The sequence below is a fragment of the Trachymyrmex cornetzi genome, unplaced genomic scaffold (assembly GCF_001594075.2).
Source record: "Trachymyrmex cornetzi isolate Tcor2-1 unplaced genomic scaffold, Tcor1.1 scaffold579, whole genome shotgun sequence".
In the NCBI taxonomy this organism is placed as follows: domain Eukaryota; kingdom Metazoa; phylum Arthropoda; class Insecta; order Hymenoptera; family Formicidae; genus Trachymyrmex; species Trachymyrmex cornetzi.
Genome location: NW_017299892.1, coordinates 18,891 through 43,621, shown reverse-complemented (window position 1 = coordinate 43,621; position 24,731 = coordinate 18,891). Strand labels below are relative to the sequence as shown.

Genomic DNA, 24,731 nt, shown 5'->3' with positions numbered 1-24,731 from the left:
CAACGTACATAGATACATTTTCGCTTATATACTTACCCATCTCGAGAAGTGTGTCATAATATCCCAGCAGGGAGGCACGCTGCATCACTCTGTACAGTTGCAGCTCGGCCTCGTTCTGCGGCACGGACGTCTGTACCACTGCAAATCGCACATCGCATTCGTTAAAGTCAAGTTAAAGTGATTCATTAAAGGAGGTACGGCCGCAATTAGCGATAAAGGATCGCCTCCAACCGATCGGCGATTTTTGGCTTTTTATTACAATAGTAATAATCAGCCACGGCAAGCTGTCGTCTACTCCTTTCTTACCCACTCCGTCCACGATCTCGACAATCAATTACATCGTAATTAGACAGATGCACCGTTAATATTCCATGGACGATTGAATTGAGCCTAAAGCCATAATCATACCACAGGTTTCCGGTTACGGTTACCGCGGTTGACAATTTTATCTTAGCCAGTCACATTGCAGATGGTCCATATTCGCTGTATTGTAATTGGCTAAGATAGAACCAACCACCGACAACCTATAGTGTGATTACAGCTTAAGGTTCAAGCAAATATATCACTCGTTACTCATACGTGCGTCAAACACGTGAGAATTTAATAACATTGCAATGTGATTCTGATTCGGTTTCTTTATGATAACGCATATCTCGAAATCTAACACAAAGTAATACAAAATAAAACTAGGGCGTAAAATAATACACCAACGGAGAAGGGAGCCAAGAACCGTTACAATATCTCCGATATTTAACAAACAGATGAAAATGTTAGAGATTTTTCTATTATTCAATTTTTCCAAGATAAATTCGTTCGGAAATATGTCTGTAAATATTATTTACAATTCTTAAGACGCTTAAATTAACATCAAATTATAATATCTTTTTAAGATGCTTAGTAGTCAATAAAAAAATTATTGAATTGCTTGTATTGATATTACTATTCTAATTCTGTTCATGATTGCGTTTCAGAATCGAAAAAGATTTCGATTTGCAGAATGGGATATGTATATAAATTCATTCTTTGTGAAATGATTAGGCACTAACAATAAGATTCGCTTTAATCGAATATACATGTTTTTTTTGCGCTTTTATAAGATTATCATTATTGACACCATATGTTTAGGCAAATTAGGAAAAGGATTAATTCAATCTGTTAGTAATAGCAACCACTACCCTCGACTCGCGATTACCCGCGATCTTCGTTGTCTTCGCCGCCGTTCCGGCACGATCGCGCGAGTTTGTCTCTTCGGATGACGAGCGAATGGACGCCAGAGTGTCCGACTAGTTTCTTGCAAATTTCGAGGAACTGCGAGAAAAAGCGGCGTGCACACACGTACCGCGTATAAATTAATACCGGTGCCGCCGTTGGAGAGAAGGGAGGGTGAGAGGGAGAGAGAGAGAGAGAGAAGAGCGCAGGGTAAAACCGAAGAAAGAGGTCGTGGAGGTAAGAGAAAGACTGGACAGGGAGAGAAAGAGACACGAAGAGAGGGAGAGAGAGGAACTGGAAAAAAAACTGGCCGGCGGGTCTTATTACGAGCCCGGGTCTCGGTCTCACGCTCGTACATCGCGGCCTCTCGGGGCCCGCGAATAAGTCCCCGCTGCCAACGACGGCCAACGACGGCCACGACGGGGACAGCGACGGCGACGGCGGGGTGGCGACTCGTTCCGCGAGATTTTTCTAGCGCGAACTACGACCTACGAAAAAAGGATCTACGTGGAAGAGCCGTGCCTTGGGTCAGCAGGATCCTCGGCGGAGCGATAGAAGGGCAAATAAAAAGGGAAAGCCATGATGTAAGAATACAAAGCGTTTCATTGCTTATAATGGCGGTCGAATATAATTTCGGAGCAAATTTTTTATTGGTAGTACAGTTCTAATAATGGCTCTATATTGACTTATTATATTTTGGGCTAATTTTCTGATTGGTCATCAATTGCGCATCTCTGGAGTGAAACACCTTGTACATCATAGGGGCAGCGTTCACCAAAGCATGAGAAGAGAACACTTATGCAAGATAGTAAATCTCTAAGAAATCAAATTGATTTTAACTCCATAAAATAAAAAATAGAGCAAATTAATGAAGTTCCATATAAGTAAGCAAAGAATTTTATATTTGGTCAAAATGGGTGTCTAATCATATTTTTTGTGTGAATTTTTGCAATTTCCAATTCAAGCAAACTGTCAATGGTCAAAGTTCACACAAAAATATTATTACTTATTAGGACTCGTTTTTGTTAGATACGGCGTTCTTTATTTATTTGTTGAATTTTTCGATCGATTTTCATTTACTATTGTTTAACGAAGTTGTATACTAATTGTGCGCTTACTAAAATAAAAAAGAAACTAGTGGTTCAGTTTTGTTTTTTGAGATTGAAATTTGTATCGATTGAATCGTTATTCATTTATTATCGTATTAAAATCTTTACTGTTATATTACAATCTATATTTCTTACCAAATAATTTATTTTGAATATTTCGATTATTAATTGTGCTCTTTTTGAGCTGCATATTCTTCCATTTTTCAATTAAAATTCTATTAAAATCTATATTTGAAATTAAATGAAAAGGGATATCTTGTGATTTATTCACTTATTTGAATCATAATCTGCCAAAAAAGTGTTTTATTCTTAATCGCTGAATACTCGAAAACTGTTAGACCGACATTTTTGCGAGAAGAAAATAGATCAAAGGGACTCGGAGTAAATCTTGTAAAAAGTATTCGTCAGTTTTGGGTCAAAATAATATTTTTCGTTATACTGTTACATTTTTCATCTGTTTTTATATTTCTGAATAATTCTCATTGTAGCAAAAATATGTATGTCATGCATGGCAAGGCCAAACATCAGTTCACGAATCTTGCATTTTCGCGAGTACCCGGCCAGCAAAATTCCCGTATAGGCCGCCAGTACGCGAACTCCACCCCCTAGTTTTTGCATCAATTCCCGCTTTTACGCTTCGCTCTCATTATTATTGCCGCCCGCCATTTATTTATATCACCGTGGCTGACATCTTATTCACGTTTTCACGACTTTATTAATACCGCGTGTATGTGATATACACGTTGTTGATCATCTAGTCGAGCCTGTCATCCGCGCGATAACACTTCGATCGAGCTTTTGTTAAAAAATAAAACCACGCGCAATCGTCCGCTCATCATTAACTTCACGCCGCATTAACTGAATTTATTAATAATTTTTCATCCTGTATTTTTATTGCATATATTTACTCGACCTAATTTGAAAATTGGACGAGGGACAATCTTCGAAATACTTACATTATACCTGTATCAGACTAGAGGTTGAAATTGAGATTGGATTTGACCAATCAAAAGAAAAAAAAACCAATATTAAGTTTACTGAACTGTGCTTTAATTAGTTAAATTCAACCTCAATCTCAATTTTTAATCTAGTACAAGCATTTGTGCTATTTCAGTCGATCCGTCTCTCGAGAAATTAAAATATTACAATGTAAATAAATTTTAATTATTTACAAAAATATATTATGAATTATTCATCCATTAATCAAATCTGTTTAAATTTACTGAAACTCCATCCCCAATTTAAGCAATAGATATTTTCTCGCTTGGAAAGAACTCCGCGTGACCACGGGTTTTTGGCCCTGAAAATTAAAATTGACTTAAAATGTAGTGAAAAACTATAACATACTACAGTTTCGGTCAATTTCACGGAGCGCCAAAAACCTATGGTTTTGTACGGGATGCTTTATGTTCGCAAAATTGATCGCTGGATTTTTCAGAATTATTCGGACCTCATTTTGCCACATTTGTCCTTGATCTTTCAAGCTGGAAATCGTCATTAATTGTCGTTCGAGTCGCACAGCTCACCCAGTATACCTGTGACCGACAGAACGGTGGCGCGGTTCTAGGCCGGGCTCTCGCGGCGCATTTACATAACGACTTTTTTGGCATGGGGTGGCTCGTTTTTGTCAGCCGGGAACGCGAACGCGGCCCGGAGGCGGAGAGGCGCGTCGCGACGGCGAGAAAAACCTGATCCCACCGCGGCAGTACCCCCGAAGGCTCGCACGGCACCCGGCTTCCCGTCGTCGTCGTCATCGTCGTCATCGTCGTCGTCGTCGTCGTCAATCCGCGCGTTCTTTATGGACAACGGTGTGCGACCGGTCCAGTACTTTTTGAAAGAAAAAAAAAGGGGTGAGTGGGTACGACGAGTTTGGAGATAGGTGTCATTCGGATAAATTTTTTGCCCATCATTCATTTATCATTCAATAAAATTTCGTTCGTATTATTATCGCATATTTAATAAAATTTTATTTTATTGCAACGCACTGTATGACAAAGGATACAATATAACAGATAAATACATAAATGTTATGGGGTGTGATATTATAATCCTATAATCCTGCGCAGTAGCTTGCAAATGATTTAGGTGTTAGCAGAACTGCTGTTATAAGGCCTATCAATATAGAGAAGAAAACACCAAAAGTTAATATAATGAACCGGAGAAAATCTACTCGTCCTATCATTTTCATTTTGACTTTCGTCCAACTGGCGTTCTCCAACTGCTGTGGAGAACCGGACGTCTATGTTGATTGGCTTTAATCTCGGTTTGATTTACTTTTAACCCTTTTAATCTACATTGGTGGGAACGAACAATAGTCATATAAATTAAACGTTATTTTAGAAATTTCGTTTCTTGAAAATATAATTTATTCTTAATGAGATATCTAATATATTTCGAAAAAATAGTTTGTCTTTTATGTACTTGACAAATAATATAATAATGTTAACTCTGTCCATCTCTTTTTGTAATTATATTTTTATTCCCTCGGTGCAATCTGAATCTTTTTTGTTCAGCCCAAGTTTTCTTTATCGTTCTAGGCTCTAAAAAAGAATTCAAAATTACTTTTGAATATCTGTTACAGTACCAAATGATTTTTTAAATGTTAAAGTTTTTTTACTTAATAAAAATTTATTTAATAAAAATTGAAATTTGAACAAAAATAAGGATGAATTTAAAAGTGAAATTGCGTTTTTGCGAAAACATCTAGATTGCAGATAAAGGGTTAATACATTAAGATGAATCATAATTCATTATTTTTTTAATACAATGTCAAAATGGGGTCAGAATTTCGATCATTTTAGTCACGATAACATACGTTAAATAAATACGCGAGACGTCTTCGTCACGACAATGAAAAAAGAGAAACACGAATCGGACGCGAATTCCGAAACCAGAGAATTCCCGCAAGGCCCAAACACCGGAATCGCCGGTTATGCCGACAGCTCCGGGATTACCATTGTTTTCTATCCTTGGATATGTTTTACGATCATTGTGCCGAGAATTAACCCGGGACTTGATGCCACCGGGAATGGAGAAAAACGGCAAGGCGCGCGGCGCGATTCGCGAAGGAGAACCAGATTAGACGCGGCCGCCGAAAAAGAAACGGCGGCGCGCTAAATCAGAAGCGAATCTTCGAACTCCGATGCATGTAATGCCCATATCACACTGCATTCGGACTGTAAATGCTTTGAAGTATTCTTTGAGTGATCAATTTGTAAAATTCTTTCTTCTGATTAGTGAACGAAGCATTTACAGTGATAGTAGTCTAGGTCTACAAAGAGGCCATAAGCAGTAAAGTTTTAAGAAATTAACCAATCAGTTGACCATCATATTCAACCAGTAGTTGAATATGAGAAAAATAACCGACTGTGATTGGTCAATTTCTTATGACTTTACGGTTTAGGACCTCTTAAAGCAAGGTTGAGAAGTTAGACTTAAGTAGATCGCATGTTATGAAGTTATGCTCGTTTTACACTAACGATTGGAGATTGCGTTCGCATTTGCGTCTCTTGACCAATCAAAAAGAAGTTATTGAACAGCAAGTTTCTTTCTGATGGATCAAGAAACGCAAACGCGAAAGTAATCCAATCATATAGTACGGGCATAGCAGTCATAGGCAGAAATGGGCATGTATTTGAAATACTTTTATTTGAATAACAGTATTGGTAAGACAATTATATTTTGTATTTTGTGTTTGTTCAGAGCACATGAAAATATTTTGTATTTTGTATTTCATGGGAGCATATAAAAGTATTTTGTATTTTATATTTTCGTATTAATAACAAAAGATTATGAAAGTATTTTGTATTTTGTATTTCAAATACTATATAACATTGATAATCAATCTTATTATTTGAATTACAAGATACAAAAAGCTTTCAATCTTTCGATTTTAAATACAAAATACGTAATACTTTTATGTGATGCGCTAAAATAAAAAATATAAAATATACTTGTATTGCAAATAGTGTGTTTTAAATAAAAGTATTTCAAATACATGCCCAGTTCTGGTCATAGGGTGCGATCCACTTAACATTGCAAATGTTTCGTTGATCAATCAGAAGAAAAAATTTCACGAACTGACCAATCAAAGAATGCTTCAAAACATTTGCAGCGGTAAATCATAGTGGTAGATCGCACCCTATGACGGCTATCACACTAGCGATTGGAGATTGCGTTCACGTTTACATCTCTTGATCAATCAGAAAGGAACTACTATACTTGCCAGCTTCTTTTCCATGTTAGAACCTTACGTGAAGTAAATCGCATCCATAGTCCGCGTAATGCGTCATAGAGTGCGATCTACTACTATGATTTACTGCTGCAAATATTTCGAAGCATTCTTTGATTGGTCAGTTCGTAAAATTCTTTCTTCTGGTTGATCAACAAAGCATTTGCAATGTTAAGTGAATCGCACCCTGTGACTGCTTTGCCGGTATTATACTAGAGATTGGATGACACTTTGTTAACAAATACACATAAAAAAGTCATTTTAATTGTGCCTTCCCTATATAATTGTAATATTGAGAAACGAGTGAGAAGATGAGGAATCACATTGCGGATGTCGCTTATCTTAGGAAGAAGGAAACGAAGTTTCGAACCGCGTTAAATGCAAAAGAAAAGTCCTCCCCTCTCGTCCTCGATCTCGCGGAACAAGAGAAATTTCGCAAGAAACAAAGACGGAGTTTCTTTTGCGGAGTTATGCCGACGCGAGTATTCTTGTATCTTTCTAAACTTCTAGATAGTTTGATAGATGATAGATTAATCACACAAGTGTAGATGGCGAGAAAAAGACTATGAAAGGAAAGATCGATATTAATTACACACTTTAATGAATAAAATTAAAATGAAATCAGCTAGAATGCGCGAATAAGCCAATAAATTAAAAATGTTAATTTTGCAAACGTCAGTGATCGATACGATCGTCCTAAATATAATAGAATTACCGGAGAAGATCTGTTCAGCTAACCGATGAAATGAAAGAAAAGCACTTCCCGCGGGAGAAAATGTCGTCAGACAGATTATCCTCTTTTCGCGCGAATTCGACTCGCAATTGCGCGCGAGGGAGAAGATTCCTAATAAGGAAATCGTCGTGACGATATCCTGTGGCGAGAGAGGACCGAATTGTCGCTACGGGAGTCAAATGACAACGGATGATTGCCATGGAGAATCGAGACGGAGACTAAGTTCCGAACAAAAGATCCAAATGAAACCAAACTGTGCGATCGGAATGTTCGAGATGGAAATGGAAAGAAATAGAAAACTTTGGATACATTGACTGTTATTAAAAAAGGCTCTGACTTGATCTATGGATCAATATAACATTCTGGCACTGTGACCTTCATTGGAGAGGTCGGAAAGCCATCAAGGAAGAAGAAGACTGTCACTGTATAATTAGGAAATTTTGTTGCCACTTTTATATCAACATACATTTTAATTAATTATATATAATTTATTATTTAATTATATACTTAATTATCATATACTTATTCTTAAAACTCATAATAAAATTGTTATTTTTCCCTCGAAAAATAGAACTGAACAATTAGCATCCATCTATGCACTGTCAACTATTTTCTAAATTCTTTGAAGTGGAATCTCACTTTAAAGAGTCCTCTAATCCTTACTATGAAAATTGAGTTAATATCTTGATAAAGTGTGGCTCAATATTCAATCTTTAAGAGTGACATTTTACGTTTCAGAGTGATATTCACCTAAAAGTTTTAGGCCCAGTTTCACAACTCACGGTTAACTCTTAACCGAGGTTCAACTTATTTCTCATCTTTTCCCAATTCTAGAATTGAAAAGAGATAATGAATAAGTTAAACCTCGGTTAAGAATTAACCGTCAGTTGTGAAACTGGGCCTTAGAAAGTATGAATTAACTCGTATTTTACAGTCAACGTTCCAGGGTTAATCAATTCGAAAAGTTGAGCAATTCTAGAATTCGAGCAAGAAGCTTGAGCTATTTTAATATCGGAAGACTAATCGAGATCGACATAATTTCTTTGTGTTTGTATTACGTTATTTGGTCAATGTAACGCAAAAATGTGCTATCTTATTGTTGGTTTATCATAGAAACGTGCGACATAAGAAGCCTTTTTCCAGTATTTACGGCGAGAATCAATTTAAAGATCGAACTCACCGAAATCTACTGGTTTCTACCGATTGCCTCGTGCCACGAATAATAGACATTGGTGTATCAAGGTCGTGATAGATGACAGCAATTGTGAGAGAGAAAGATAGAAAAGTAGAACGTCGCTGTACCGTGTCGATTTCGTCACGAGCGCGTGACTATCATTTTTATTACATCTCCCGCCGACAAGAAGACGCAATGCTCGTGGCAGACGGTGCCAGAGGCGTAAGATAATCGTGTCCTTTTTGCATCGTATCCAGTGCGAGAAGTATCAAGGGCTAATGATCAACTAGGGATCATTAGCCTTTGATACCTCTCGCATTCGACTTCAATTAATGGCGATGCAATCGCGATGGAAGATACAATGAGATAATATCGGGCAACATTCGACGATAATATTGTTTCACAATGTAATAAAAATAATTGAAATCCTCTAATCCTTACTACGAAAATCAAATTATAGCAAACATCAAATCTTTTTGAATACAATAGATACATATATTCACACATAGTGGCCGTGTCTCAAAATTCACTGCCAGTGCTGAAAATGTATAGTATACGTAACGTAAATTGTAGATTTTCAGCGCTGGCAATGAATTTTGGAACACAGTCATAATGAGTTTACCTAAACTAAATAAAATTTAAATAAAAATAAAATAATATAATATAATTATCGAGCTCTTTGTATTTGTATATGACCTTCGTAGAGGCTCTGATTAAAGTTCATATTTATGCAAAGGAATCATCATTAACTGTGATTAGAAGAGTCAATGAAACGTAGTTGTGAAATCATCAAGAATTTTTTTTTTTTTAAGATGGAAAGATTTTGTTCGTGCACAAAATCGACGAACGTTGGCGAATATCGACGAACAAAAATTCTAGTTTGTAACATTTCGCATTACGGTTTGGAGATCTCGAGGGACTTGCGGAAACTGCCTCAACGGTCTCGTCGCGCCAAAGGTCAGGAAATCTCGCGGCGCCGTCGATGACCGCGCGAAATTACTTCGTCCTGGGGTAGAATGGCGCCGTTTCACGATGAAATCGACCATCGATCTGACTCACATGAGAGTTGGATAAATGTGCGAATAAAATTTTATTCGTAGATAAAAGTAATCGTTATTCATTTTAAATAAAAACTTATTTATGCACTAAATGAATATGATATATGTACATTTTTTTACACTCGAAAAAGTTTTATTCGTTTCATTCAGATTATTAATATGAATAATCTCCATATTGCTCAACATCGATATTCTCTGCTGCATATGAAAATTTATCAACAGTTTATAGAAAACGTATTGAAGCGCAAAAAATACTCTTCATATCACATTTTTAGAATAATCATAAATATATTTTTATTTTAATTAACTTGCTGATAATAGAATCTCTGGATTGGAAAAAGTCTCATGGTTGCATTGATTGGAATTCTAGTAGATGGGTAAATCAAAGTTTTTTTAATCTATTAAAATTCTAATCGAGATAATCAGATGTCCAATTATGATGATCAGAATTTTGATTGATATGATTAGAATATGTTGGTTCGTCCGTTCTCAATAAGAAATTTTTCTCAGTATGTAATCTTAGTTGTCAAATAAAATGATGATGAACGCAAATATAAGAATATGAATAGTGAAGATATAAGGAATAATGTGAAACTACAGGGTCGCCAGTAGTTATAATGAAACATTTAGCCAACCCTACAACTGTCAATTGACGACAAAAGTTCTGTGAATCTGGTACTGGGTCATCATTGGCAAATGACTGTCTGACAAATGACAGTCAAAGTTTTGTCAACCAGTATTGGGTCATCACTGGCAAATGACTGGCTAAAACAACTGGGCCAGTATCATTTGCTAGCACCGAGTCCAAATTATCCAGTACTTAGCCAGTATTGAGCCAGTAGTTTACCAATATTACGCTAGTATCTGAACTATGGCAGCCAAAACTGGCCCAGTACTGGACAGAGTGTCAAATCTTATATGGGTAACAAATCAAATTTTACTCGCATACCGAACTTAAAAAATTTCATCCTGATTATAAAAAATTTCCAGTACCTCGAACTCTTAATGACAATATCGGTATTGTTATATTATCATTGCACAGGTATTACACATAATAAAAAAAGGTACGCAACGGCAATATAATAATACCAATTTGTCGACAAAAGCTATAGAATCGGGATAACTCACCGAGGACTCCGAAAAGCAAGCGTACTTGCTTCGTTGATGAGGGCACCGCGGAATACCGAGGTGGACCCGGGGTTCACGAACAAGGAAAACGAAGATAATGGAGCGGAAAGGGGAAAAGAAGGAAATATGTGAAAGAAAAGGGCGGTGAGTGGGTGGGAAGGAGGAAGAAAGGAGGCAAAAGGTCAGACTGGAGACCTAGGATAAACGGGGGCGGGTTACGGGCGCCCGGATCACGGACGATGGAACCAAGAAGGTTCGTCGGAGTGGCGAGAGACGGAGAGCGAGGGGGAGGAGGGGGGGAAGTTAGTGTGGTGCACGTTCTTTGTCCGATACTTCACGGAGAACGGACGCTCTCCTCCGCTGCCTCTGGTCGCGCAAAAACGAGTCTAGTTTCTTAGGAGCGCGCACTCCCTTCCCCTCCTCTCTCTCTCTCTCTCTCTCTCTCGCTCTCTCTGCCTCACTCTGCTCTTCTCTCCTCAGCACGATGTGGCACGGCGCGGCGCGGCGCGACGGCGGTTAGTATTTCGCTTTTTGCCGGCATTGTAATCAAGGAAGGGTTAGGTGAGTTTTTGTCGCCCCGCCGCGCGCCACCCCCTTCGTCCCTCTTTCTCTCCTCCATGGACAAAACACCGGGCAGATGGACTGACTCGCCGCGTTCGAATCTTTCCCTCCTTCCCTTCTCATATCCTTTGCGCTTCTCTACGGCACTGTTCCTCGGCCTTGTTCTCCTTATCCTTCGCGTCCTTTTACCCCGCTTCGCCACAGCAATGCAGCCCCCAAACACGCCTGGCTCTCCTTTTTATATCTTATGCCACTTTGCACCACCGCGCCTGTCGTTTGCCCCCCATCCTTGTCTTTCTTTTCCTCTTATACACTCTCTCTATCTCTTGTGTTTCTCATAGTATGTGTCTTTGTTCGATTTCTAATCTCTTCTTTCTTTCTTTCTTTCTTTCTCTCTTGGCTTCCTCATCGCTTCGTCAAGCCGCGCCAAAAATCCCCTCAGGACTATCTACAAACTAACTATTTCACCTCTTGAAAGAGCGTGTGAGAAAAAACGGGTTTTCGCTCGATCAGCGAGAAACGAGGAAATGCCAAAATGATAAAGGAAGCATAGATATGAGAAAAGACAAAATTACCATAGATTATAAATTACCGACCAATTAGAAGAATTAAAATATGTTTTTGACCGATAAGTTCTCAATTTTTATTTATTCTAAAAAAAACAATATTATAAAAAGAATACACTGATATATATTCTTTGAATGAGTACCTTCTGAAAAGCAAAACGATTTAAATAAAAGAATTCAATTTTCTCAATAAAAACATACAGAAATTCAAAATAAAAAATATTATCTTTGGTAAATCGAAAAATAAAAACGGGCTAAAAGATGAATAGAATAAATAAATAATAACCGTTGAATATACAAACAAGATTCATCATCCTGTTTTTCAGAAAGATTTCTGTCCTAGTTGGGAGTATTAAATGGTCTTCGAATGGAGGTCGTTTAAAATCGTCATTGGTATTGGTCGGGTAAGTAATCTTAAGTCCCAAGGGTGCAGCCCATATTCCAACCCCTCGATCAGGGGTTTAAGCCCTACCTTATGTCGCGGTTCTCCATTCAGCGACTGGTCGAATTATTACAAGGGTACAATTCGCGCCATTTTAAGGACACTATCGTGATCATACATATTAATATACATATAATGATCATATATATTAATTCTAAAATTAATTTAATTTAAATTTTCTATATTTATTCAAACACACACACACACACACACACACACACACACACACACACACACACACACACAGTGTTAATTTAATTTTTTAAATAAAATTAAGAAAATATATAAGGATCTACAAATATATCTTACAATAAATAATGCCGAAGAAATATAATAATTTCACGAATATCAATGCAATTAATTATATCGTAATTCAATGTTCGTTTTGCAAAATACAGAAATTTATAAAATAATGAATATTAAAAGTTACATCAAGCGCGTTTAAAATTATTAAGGTTGCTAGTGATAAAAAAAACATCTATTATAATATGAAATTAAAAATATTTGCAATTTTTTAAAAATAAATACAAGTGTCCTAAACTTTTTTTACTTAAATTACATCACTGTATTCTCTTCTCTCTCTTAAATATAATTTTATCCATACTATTTTTCAATCGATCTATGTAAGTCATCAAACACTATAAATTTGTAATTTCCACATATAATTTTTATCGACTTTAATGCATGTAAACGCATAAAACGACATTGGATGATAATATACAGATAAGATAAAGGAATAAAGAAATTTGAAAACTGAAAGATATCGCAAGAAGCCTGTAAAAAATTATAGGTTAAATTTGTTATAGTACGAATATAAATTTCGAAATATCTCAGTAAAATTGTCAGCGTTGGAGCTTTTGTTCCTCACAAATATCATCGCGTTATCTGATAATAAACTAGATTTTTCTCAGCGTTTAAAGGACTGAATCAATACAATCAATAATTATTATTATGGAATCTCGCGAAATCTATCGTATGTTTCGAAATATAAAGCTGATTTTTAACGCGATTTTTAATTAACTATAATCGGCTAACAACTGCACTGAAAAAATTCATGTAATTTTACATGGAAATTTTTATGAATGGAAAATTACCTAAATATGTAATTTCCATGTAAAATTACATGAATTTTTTTCAGTGTGTGATGTAACTTTATTAATATCAACTTTTATAAATATATATACATTAAAAAACAGATACTTCATAATTTGTTTTTCAAAACTGTAATATCTTATTTTTGTTAAATAATATCTTTTTGACAAAAAATATTAATCCAATTACATTTCTACTGTGTTTTTATGCACTTTTATTTAAAAAATCAATTTTAATTGCTTAAAATTTTTTTTTATATAAACTAATCTGTTGGAAAAAAATAGTACATTGTTTTAAATTATATCACGTTTCACTCTTCACAATTTCATTGGACTACAGATGAGCGTTTGTTTAGATAAAAATGTTATTGAGAGAGTGTAAAAAACTGGTTTCCCACAGACCTCTTTTGAATAAATGGTTTTTTTCTTTTACGGAAGACCCTTTTTTGACCGCGTAAAAGCGAAAGGGTTAGTCGCGGAACTGAGGGGTTCTTTTTTCAGTGGACGAGCTCATCACCTGCGGGAACTAATCGACGATGTCCATTGTCATCGTTAATCTGTATCTACACCTGTAGTCAAGTAAGCGGGCACAGAAGCCTCATCGCCATTCATCACGGTTCCCTCGAAACTAAGCCAGAATATATGATCGGCAATCGATCACTAATCAAATTAAAAACACATGCATCAAAACTTTCAACAGAAAATTAAATGAAATGAGTAAGATACAATAAGATATAATAAGATCAAGAAATGAATATAAATTAATATCGAGTTGAACATGACATAATCTCCGATAATAATCAAGCGTTGAACACACATTACATAATCTCCGGTAATAAAAATATAATTTCTACAATAAAGATTTACAAGCATTTTTACACAAATGGCGCAAGCGGGTTCTTCCTACCGCTACCGAGATAGTAGCGGTGTCACCTGGAGGAAGTGACTGATCGTGGGATACTCGAGAAAGATATCGTCCTTCATCCCGACGAGCGAACGTAATGTCTTCGCGTGTGACTCATGCAGATCGAACGGCCCCGAAGATAGAACGGAGAAAAAGTTGCCCCCATCGCAGTCGTCGCCGTCGCCGTCGCGAGGGCCCCCACGGCGGCAAAAAAGCCGAAAGAACGTCCTCCACGGGGGCAAAAACTCGCTGGGAATGGAGCGGAGAGGAGGCAGCCAGCGCGCCGGAATTCCTCCCGAGGTCTCTACTGTTTTTTTTTCTCTCTCTCTCTCTTTCTTCCACAGCCGGTTCTCCTTTTTTTTCGTATACGCTCGCTATCTCGCAGTAAGGGACGATGATATGCATATGCGTCGAGCAAGGATGGAAAGACACCGACAGAGAAAGAGAGAGAGAGAGAGAGAGAGAGAGAGAGAGAGAGAGAGAGAGAGAGAGAGAGAGAGAGAGAGAAAGCCCGCGGGGTCATCGGATGGACCCCGAAAACGGATACGGACAGGCGCGGGCGCATCCAAGCATCGCGCTACCGGATTATCGCTTAGAACAAAAAAAATGCAGACAAACGGGGAAGCTCGTCGCCCTTTGTCCGCCGATAGGGTGTGTGTGGGGCTGAGACCCGCAAGCCTTTTAATTTATTCGCGCGCCTCGGCGCACTCCTGTGGGAACACAAGCGGATCCAAGAAATGAAAAAAGAAACGAGACCGGTAAGGCGATGGTAAGAATAAGGGATGGTCGTTATCTATCATTAGCATATCCGAGTTTTATTGTGAACGTTTCACACTCGTTATTGCATCGATCGAATTTCGAGGTGTCGGGATTAATTAAATGATCTGTCGGCGGTTTTATTATTCATGTTGATATTCGCAAATAAAAAAAAAATATATATATATATATACGAATCATAAATGTACAAGTCACGTACATAAAACTATTTTTTCAAAATTAGAAATATTTATTAAAATTGCAAGTTATTCATTGGTTAGCTTGATCGTCTTGTGTTATTCTATTTTCATTATTAATCCTCTGTCTGGTATTTTTACATCCTCCGTCTAGTCCAAGGGGATTGAAAATTTTAGTTTTATCGATTAAAATACAGTTTCAGATATAGGTAATACACAGTAGACACGATTTTGCTGAAGCATCTACCTAAAAATTTAGATAAATACAGACCTAAGAATATAATTTCGTTTATCACCGAAATAGTATGTAGGTAATCTTAATAAATATATTTATAACTCAATCACAATGAGCAATGAACAAAAAAGTTTTTTGATATTCTAGCAACCAGTGTCTTACAAGAATTTCGTTCTCGATGCGTCATCGATCAATCAGAAAATTAGCTCAAAATGTTATAAGCCAACATAGAGTCGTTGTTAGAAATTTATTATTAATAAGAAATTTGCCCTAAATTTATATTCGACCGCCATTATATATACAATGAAAAATATCTTGTATTTTTATAGTAATGATAATTACTCACAACACATGTACATAATTATTTTGACGGTTCAACAAAATTATTTTCAAATTTATATCCAATTAAATTTTTTAATATCTCAGCACACACACATACACACAAGTCCATTCTTTCCATACTCGCTTAGCAGATAAAGCCTCTCCCGAAAGGATGAGCAAACCTCGCAGCTCTCGCAACGGTCGGTCAGCAGCAAGATGTACAAACGGAGGCGTACTGTTCTCTCGTCTTTGTACCCAAGAGCGCATCTGACGCGAACCCATTCATATATTCGTTGCTCGAATTAGGCGTTTATTCGAGTGCAGCCACCCACCGGTCGTACCCGAGCACGGTGATCGTATTCAGATTAGGATCGACGGAGAACTCTTTTTGATTCCGGATCGCGAGCGGTCGTCCACCGGGCATGAACGTACACAAAACCTGGGGCGATTCGATCGGGAGGAAAACCTGGGATAAAAGCAGCTGCGGTTTCCCTCCTCCCCCTCGATTGCGTAAAGAGCACACTATTCCATGTCACGCAAACAACTTCTTCGTGTAGAATCATTAAAACCAGATAACGCGTCCTGGAATGGTGTTATCGTAATAATGAATAAATTCGTTGCCATTCGAAATGGTACAGTAAAATGTCTAATTGCATATACCTCAATTATTTAAGCACCTTTACTCTTTTAGAGTTAAAAGTAGTTCGATAAGAAAAACATGTCGATAAATGTCATTTAAATTCGGAGTTGACGAAGTAAGTCTATTGAACTTATTTAATTATAAATCTCTTTGTCAGAAAAGTCAAACAATTCAATTTTTTTATGTTACACAGCTACAAATTTCGATTCTTATAAAAACACATATTTAATTCATAATACGGCTATTATTAAACACCACGATTTAGTCTCGACAGCATTTAGCGTTTCTTTATTTAACTAATTTGGTATTCATTCTTTTTTTATACACGTTATTTATGTCATTTTAATTCCTACAAATTAATTAATGCCTTTGAATAAATTAAATAGATCTTATGGACACAACGTCAGTAACTGTCTTACAGATTTTTAGCTCCAAAGGGAAAAAGATAATCACCTTCTCGTGATAAAGAATGTGGCTTGATTACCCCTTCTTATTTTTTCCTTATTAATTGTTTCTTATTTCTGGATGCAAACAATTGTTTCGAAGATAACTACATTATTTCAGATTTTTCCCGAATTGCATGTATACTTAATAGTTTGTATAAATATAAAATATTAATACAATAATACCTGCTTTTAGGTAGCTATGGTTAATAAGAATACGAGCGCGAGGAGAGTAGAGCAATAAGAGACATACCGAGGAGTGATTACAAAATCGCGCGGACGCTATTAGGGCGAGACAGTTATTGCCCCGTGGACAAAACTGGCTGTAAAGCGGCAAACGATAAGGTGAAAATATTAATGACCGCCGAGCGAACGTCCATAATGAGCGCAATAATGCCCGACATGGCTCGATGTCGAGCTATACGCTAAGCAGTCGGCGGAGACTTTCCATCCGCATAAATAAAATACGTTGCACCGAGCTGTCGTTAACGTTTTCAGAGCGAATTACGATTTTATACTTCGTCAAAAACGTTTCGTAATATCTGAGTAAAGTCCGATAATAAATTTCCGATTGAACTTTAATTATCTGACAACGCGTACGACAGTCGTAACTATCTCCATGTATATGTAGATTTATAACATAATACGGTTTTTGTCCGAGTTGATTTAAACTTTACGAGTATGTCTGCCAAGATTGTCATAAATTCCTCATTTTAAAATAACTTTTCTCTGATTTCCAAACAAAATTTCTTAATTTTTCTTAATACTTTCAATAATATTTTGAAATTTTTTGTATTTTTGTCCTGATTTGCAAACCGTCAGATATTTTGTTGAGAAAGCAATTTAACATAACAATGTAAATTACTATCAATGTTGTTGACTGCTTACATTTAATTATTATATTGATAGTGTTCCAAAACTGCGTAGGTGTAATGTATGTATATATATTAAACTTTAAAGCCAAGAATTTTAATTTTTCAGGAACTTTGCAAAAAAACCTGATTTCCCTAATATCCAGTTTCGTGACAATCCTGATTTACACATATTTAAATAATAATGTATAGATAATTCTTAAGGTGGTACTTTAGCAAATCGAGTTATCATAAAAATGTTCAATTTTTTTATATAATGAACTTGAAGTACCGAAATTGACGTGTGCAAAATTCTATGGTAGATTAACGATGAAATAAGAGAGAAAAAAAATGTTATAATGTAATCTTTCACATATAACTTAGTCAAAGAAGCGTCTGCGAGCCTTATCTGTCACTAATTGCACACAAATCTTACCACAGACTTTTCTAAAAAAAAAAAAAAAAAAAAAGAGAGAATATAGTAGTATAAAAAATTATGATTGTAATGGTTACAAAAAAGGAATAAGTTAACGGCCATTCTGGAAAGATTTACGTACATAAACTTGCATATAAATTTAACCTCGGAAGATAAACATAATCTCATCTTGTTTTCGTTCGATGAAGATGCAGCTCTTGATTAATTATCGTACGTTCTACATTATTTCATTAAGATATACACGTAGTTTTAATATTTTATTCAAATTATGTAGATATTTGTAATTTTGAGTGGGCCCTGGTGAGAGGCACCCCAAATATTCGGCACTCTACTAAAGAACTACCTTAAGCGTACAAAAAATTGACAAAAAAAGACAATTTTGCTAGTGTGTTTGTATCTAAAAATTTAACTACATACCGATTTCAAAATAATTTGTTGATTCATCAAATTAATTATACATATATAAAGACATTTAATTAAAGAAATTGCTAAAATGTCAAAACTACTTGCAGCATTGCTTGAAATTCTTATGTAATATTTTGATATTCCAACAAAATATATCTAGCTAAATTTTTAGATACTTTAACAAAATTATTCTTTCCGTGTATTTTCAGAGAAAATAACGAGAGAACTTTTTATTATGATTTCTACAAAAGGACATAAATAATAGCACCTTCGAGACTATCAATAAAAAAAATATTGATATTTCGTTTTACAAATATAACCATACAGCATCGAAGATAAAATTTTTCGATGCAAAAGATACAACGTAATTAAGAATATGTAGACGAGTTCTTGAACGCGATTAACCGCGCCGCGTTTGACTTTGTTCTTTTTCCCCTTTTTATAGGAATCCGCGTGCATCAACGGCGCAAATTTTCCGACGTTGTAATATGTAACGCGAAAGAGAAAGAGGGAGGGAATGCGAGCGAACATGCGAGACTGGCCGAGCTCTCTCGCGTCCGACGCAAAAAAGCTACGCTCGCCAAGTTTTCTTAAGCGAGGGCACGAGCACACGGCAAACTTACCGCAAAAAAGCGAGAGCTTTTTCGCCGTGCATCAGCGCCAGCGCCGTCATCAATAGAGAGAGAAAGGGAAGACAGAGGAAGAGATAGACAGAGCCTCTTTTTATCCCGTGTAAAACGTATAATGTCGCCTATCAAACAGCCGCGTGGTAATAACGCGCGTGTTACGGTAACTTCGGTCCGTTTATAGTAACTTCAGTTGCATTCGAAAACTTATCTAAAAAAAAAATTGCAACGAAAAAAATAACAATAATCCAACAATATAATTAAATGTTCATTATTTTAAAAAATTATATTACAATAAAATTGAAATAAAATTAAAATTATATGCAGTGAAATTAAAGTATAATTAATGATTTGAAGAAGAATGTAAGAGAGAGAGAGGAACGATAGGACCTCTTTCGCAATGAACGGTTCTTTCTGTCGTAATTTCGCCTTTCGCAGAAATATCGCGGGGCAAAAGCGCGCGCTTTTTGCTCGTGTACATCGTCGCCGTCGTGGTGGTCAACGCGCTTACACGACCACGCCGAGCCGCGCCGAGCCGCGCCGGCCGCTCGTAAGAAGTCGGCAAAAACGCAACGTGCAATAGTTGCACGCCGGCCAAGCCGGCGGAAGAAACGGCGTGGTTTTTGCCCGACGCGCCGTTTCTTGCCAGCCCCGTGAGTCATGCCGCATCTCGCGAACAGACAAAGCGCGGCAACGCACCCAAGAATGCCTGGCGATATGCCGGGAATGCGCGAGATATCGCTGGTGTCCAGAAAGAAACGAGAGAGTTCTTCGATATGGAAACTCCGTCGAAATATCAAAAGTGAATCCGGCCAGATTCGTATTTGTGTCAAAAGTATTCAGGTCGAAGTACCCAATTGTGTATCGTTAATTAATTACTGCTTTCCAGCAATAAGTGACACAGTAATGCAGTGACAAAATTCCTACAAATTCCTGCAGGACCTGAAATTCTATAACTCTTTCCTCATTTTCAGACAAAATTTCATAATTTTCTCTGACTTTTAACAATATTTGGAAATTTTTGTATTTTTGTCATGATTTAGAAATCGTTAAATGTTTTGTTAGATGTATAAATTATTATTAATGTTGCTTGCATTTGACTGTTAAATTAAAGTTAGTATTCCAAAACTGCATAGGTTGCATACCAAACTTCTTTAAGACCAAGAATTTTAATTTTTTAGAAAATCTCTGACCTTTCCCTATTTTCTCGAATTTTTCTTGATTTTCAATTTTGTGGTAACTCTAAGTAATCATTTCGTCTTTTGTTTAATAATGGCAAACAACAATATTTACAACAAGCTTGTAACGATTCACTACGCTGAATAAAAATTTTTCATTTGACAATTAATTTAATTCATCTTTATTTCTTCCGATGAAGAATGTTTATGTATTCAAGTTAAAACATATATTATACTTGACTTAAATACACTGAGAAAAATGTCTGGTTGAAAATTGTCAAATCAGATGATTTTGATTATATCATATATGTAAATCGGAATTCTGATTATCTCAACTAGAATTTTAGTAATCAGAAAATTCTGATTCGTTCATTTTTAACCACAATTTCAATTAATCCAACCGGATATTTTTCTCAGTATACACACGTTCTCAAATGAAAGAAATAAAAATAACTAAGTTAATTTAGTCAAATGAGCAATTTTTTTTCTCAGTACTATACTGTGTCATCTGTGTCTCTTACTGAAAAACACTCAACACGCTTCATGAGGTAAAAAATATCAAACACACATGGAAAAAAACAATTTTGCTAAAATATCTAAAATTTTAACTACACATAAATATAAAAATAATTTTGTTATATCATCAAAATAACTACGTAAAAAACTCAAGTATAATGAACAATACTACAAAAAAACAGTGCTAATTATGCTTGTGCATTTTAATATTCTGATGGAAAAATATTCGAAATAATTAATTTTAAGTGTCCTACACAATCACTTTAATAGCTTAACAAAATTATATTCAGATTTATATCTAGCTAAATTTTGAGATACTTCAGCAAAACTTTTCTTTCCAGGTAGTCTCAATACTCCGATATATCAATATCAATAATAAATCATTCCGTATGATATCAAATAATGATACCAATAAAAATATGTCCCGTAAATAAAATATTATACCTCTCTCTTTCGTTGAAATATATCTCGCGGGATAAAAATATTGTGTTTTTAATGAGTATGTTTTTGCTGTTTACTAATTATTTGCTTCACTTGCTCCCGCTTTGTCACGTTAATGTTGCTAGTAGAAACGGTAAACATTTCCAGCAAAAAAAGCGTCCAGGGGCGTTACACAGCATCGTGTTGTAATATACTACTTCTAATCATAGCTTCCATATGAAATTATATTCCATTGGTTTTAATGGTGTCACGCGACACACGGTGCAATTGCATTTTATTAAGGAGCTTCCACTGTACCGAAATCGTAACTCGATCATTCCGGTGAAGTAAACCTCCGGCAGAGCGGAGATGAAAATTCAGAAAATTACGAAGAAACAAATAACGACGACAAGAAGCTTCGCCTGGCCGAAAAGAATTTTCGATACAAGCGACATATCGAACTCGGTCGAGTGCTTTTTGTCGCGATGCACCGAGTTGGGCACCAAGTAAAACACCCGAAGTAGACGAAGACGAGAGCGCTCGGCCGCGGTTCGTCGAGATAGAAGAAGAAAAATCCTGTTTTTCTGCCGGGAGCTTTTTATCGCTGGCGTGACTCATCCAGTTTCTCGACGAAAGAGGGAGAGAAAGAGACGCACGCGCGCACATATATACATATATACCCACACATAAAAGCGAGATGGCCCATGGTAGCTCCTCGGTCGAAACTTCTTCGCTTCGCCGGGAGGTAACTGCTGGCGATTACGTTTCTTGCGTAAACTCGCCGGCGAGAGAGCAGCGTTCGCTATCGAGATGCGAGTCGCGCGCGCGGTTTAGAAACGAGCTCGCGGATATACGAGTGCGATAGCGGATCGATCTGCAAGAAACGAGAAAATAAACTGGCCTTTGGCGAGAATCCCTCATGTCAAAATCCAATGGCCTCCTCGCTTTCCTCGATAAATGAACCGGTAAATGCTTCCTACGCCTAGTCCGATACTTTCTGGATTACGATATTACTGTATTTATTATTATTTTTTGTAACATGGACTTTTTTACACGTTTATACCAAAGGTTACACCACAAAGAATTACTGAAATTTAAACTTTTTTATTTTTTTCGAAAAACTTTGTGTGTTAGAATAATTACAGAATACTTGAAGCTATTGTCGCGAAGAAGCGTAGGAATTTAATAAAAATAAGCACTTAAAGAACAGAATATCTCTAAATAAATTTAAGTAAAATGTAATCGAATTGACGCTTATTCAGCGATCATCAATGATAATAAAATTAACAATTGTGATTGTGGTTATAATTTATAATAAAATTAGACTCAAATAAGTCTAACCACGTCGTGATAGAAGAACCATTAATCAGAAATTAATTGCATTGATGCGACACAATCCTTAAAGTCATTATTAATAACTTCATAAATAACTTCATTAATGCATATAAAATATTTTGAAATAAATAGATTAAAGATTTAAATAAGTATGATACATTTATTATGCAGGTATTAGTAAAACTAATGTTGATAAAAATGATCTATAATCGTGAGAATTCAAACTAGTATTCTATTTATAATTTTACGTGTCGCAATATGGAAAACAATTCAAGAAATAAAAATATACACACACGTATCAAAAAATGGAATTATAATTAAAAATTATAGAGATGCGTCGAATTTCTATCTTAAGAATTGATGCGAATTATTAGATCATCTAACTTGAGCCGCAATTATCGAGAATAACGTTTATATTTGCGATGCGCACGATCGAAAATTATGGGCTGGATGTAATTAACGAGCGATTTCATACCTATCGGTTCGCATGAAATCGATCAGACACCCTGATTCATTTCATAAATCGGCCATAAATCCGTACACGTTACGCGTGTTCGTTATACTCTCTCGCGGATGGTACCAATATTAAACAAGCTTTATTTCGTCAATGGATCAGCTGATTGTAGAGCGCAGCAGGATAACCACCGGCTCTCCTTCGTCAACTTTGGTAAAATATTGAAGCGAGAGAAGAGTAGTGCTGTTTGGAGCACTGCTCTTTGTATTTGGAGCATGCAAAAAATTAACGCACTTCTTACTGTATTTTAGTCTGCGTATGTAAACCATCTTCCCTCGTGGACCGTTCAGGTTTATGGGGGCTTTAATGGGTGAATTTTACTCTTAAATCGATTCTTGACGGTTAAAGACATTATCCGAAAGATTAACGGTGTTATTCGAACTGGAACTAATGCAGTAACGGGATAATATAAGCACTCATTAATTTCCAGAGAAAAAAATGTGAAAAGAAGACAGAAGTAGAAATATAAGATACTTAGAAATGATTGTACAGAGACAGATAAGTTTTTGACTAAATAACTTTTGTACATAAAAACAGATGAGAAATATAATAAATGTGATTTATAAAATATTCAATTTTTTTTTTCATTGTAATTCAAAAGGATACATTTTACAAATTAAAAATTCAAAGTATTTTATATTATTACAATCCTCTTATCAATTGCTCGTTCAATCATTCGAAAATGAAAGTATATTAAATCTTTTAACTTGAAACTACAGAATTAATTTTTACTTATGTAATAAAATGTGTCTTTAAAGACATTAGTTGCTTTCCATTTACATCGAAATGCAGAGATAATTCTCATTTGTGACATCATCATGACTTCAACTGAGTTTTTACCTACAATCTGTACAAACTGATGTGCTTTACCGAGCCTTGTTAACTCACATTAAAAGTCAGATTACAAACGTTGATTACCCATGTTGTTGTTATGCGATTGGCTAATATCAGCAGAAAAAGCAGCTTTGAAACTGTTCTAAGATTCTTTAACATGATTGACCTATACACCTAGGCCGGTATTCACAGTCAGATCTTATATTTAAGACCGTCTTAAAACATTACTTAAGACGGTCTCGAAATAAGAACTGACTATCAATACCGGCCTTAGATCCAGTGAATTAAAAGCAAGACCAATCATATTAAAGAATTTTACAACAGTTGCAAAGATGGTATTTTGCTGAACGCGATCCTTATCATCGAAGTAAGGAAGTAATGACGTCATTATCTAAATATAAATTATTTACATAACTTTAGACTACTATTACTTGTGAAAATGGAAAGCAACTAATATACCTATCTTTATTTTTCGCTTTAAATTACACGCAAAGATTTGAAAAGATGCGATTAAAATTCAAATTCTCTTTGCCTGAATTATCAAGTAATTAATTTAATTTAACTTAATTTATCGTGTATATACAAAAAATAATAGTTAATATTTGCGTTGTGAATTTCAATTAATCGTATATAAAAAAAGAATGTGTGTGCAATACAAAAGTCTCTTTAGCGTTAAATTATTAAGTATGTAGATGTATCTACAGTTTTCGATTCCTGATCGCAAAGTATATAATTTTCCAAGCAACTTACACGTGCCGTTGACATTCCTGCTGAGTATCCTGGGCACAGCGGTGACCGGTGGTACACCGGTCGGCTGC

General features: G+C 35.9%; 1 protein-coding gene across 1 annotated transcript in view; it reads right to left on the bottom strand.

Moving 5' to 3' along the window:
- The window catches only part of nab (NGFI-A-binding protein homolog), a 32,152-nt gene extending 7,427 nt beyond the window's left edge, over window positions 1-24,725 (bottom strand). Inside the window, exons 1-2 of the mRNA XM_018515586.1 lie at window positions 24,664-24,725; window positions 37-138 (exon numbers count right to left, since the gene is read on the bottom strand). Coding sequence (XP_018371088.1) covers window positions 37-85 — 49 coding nt within the window. The 5' untranslated portion in view covers window positions 86-138; window positions 24,664-24,725. The remainder of the gene's footprint in view (window positions 1-36; window positions 139-24,663) is intronic.
- Window positions 24,726-24,731: the final 6 nt, after the last annotated feature.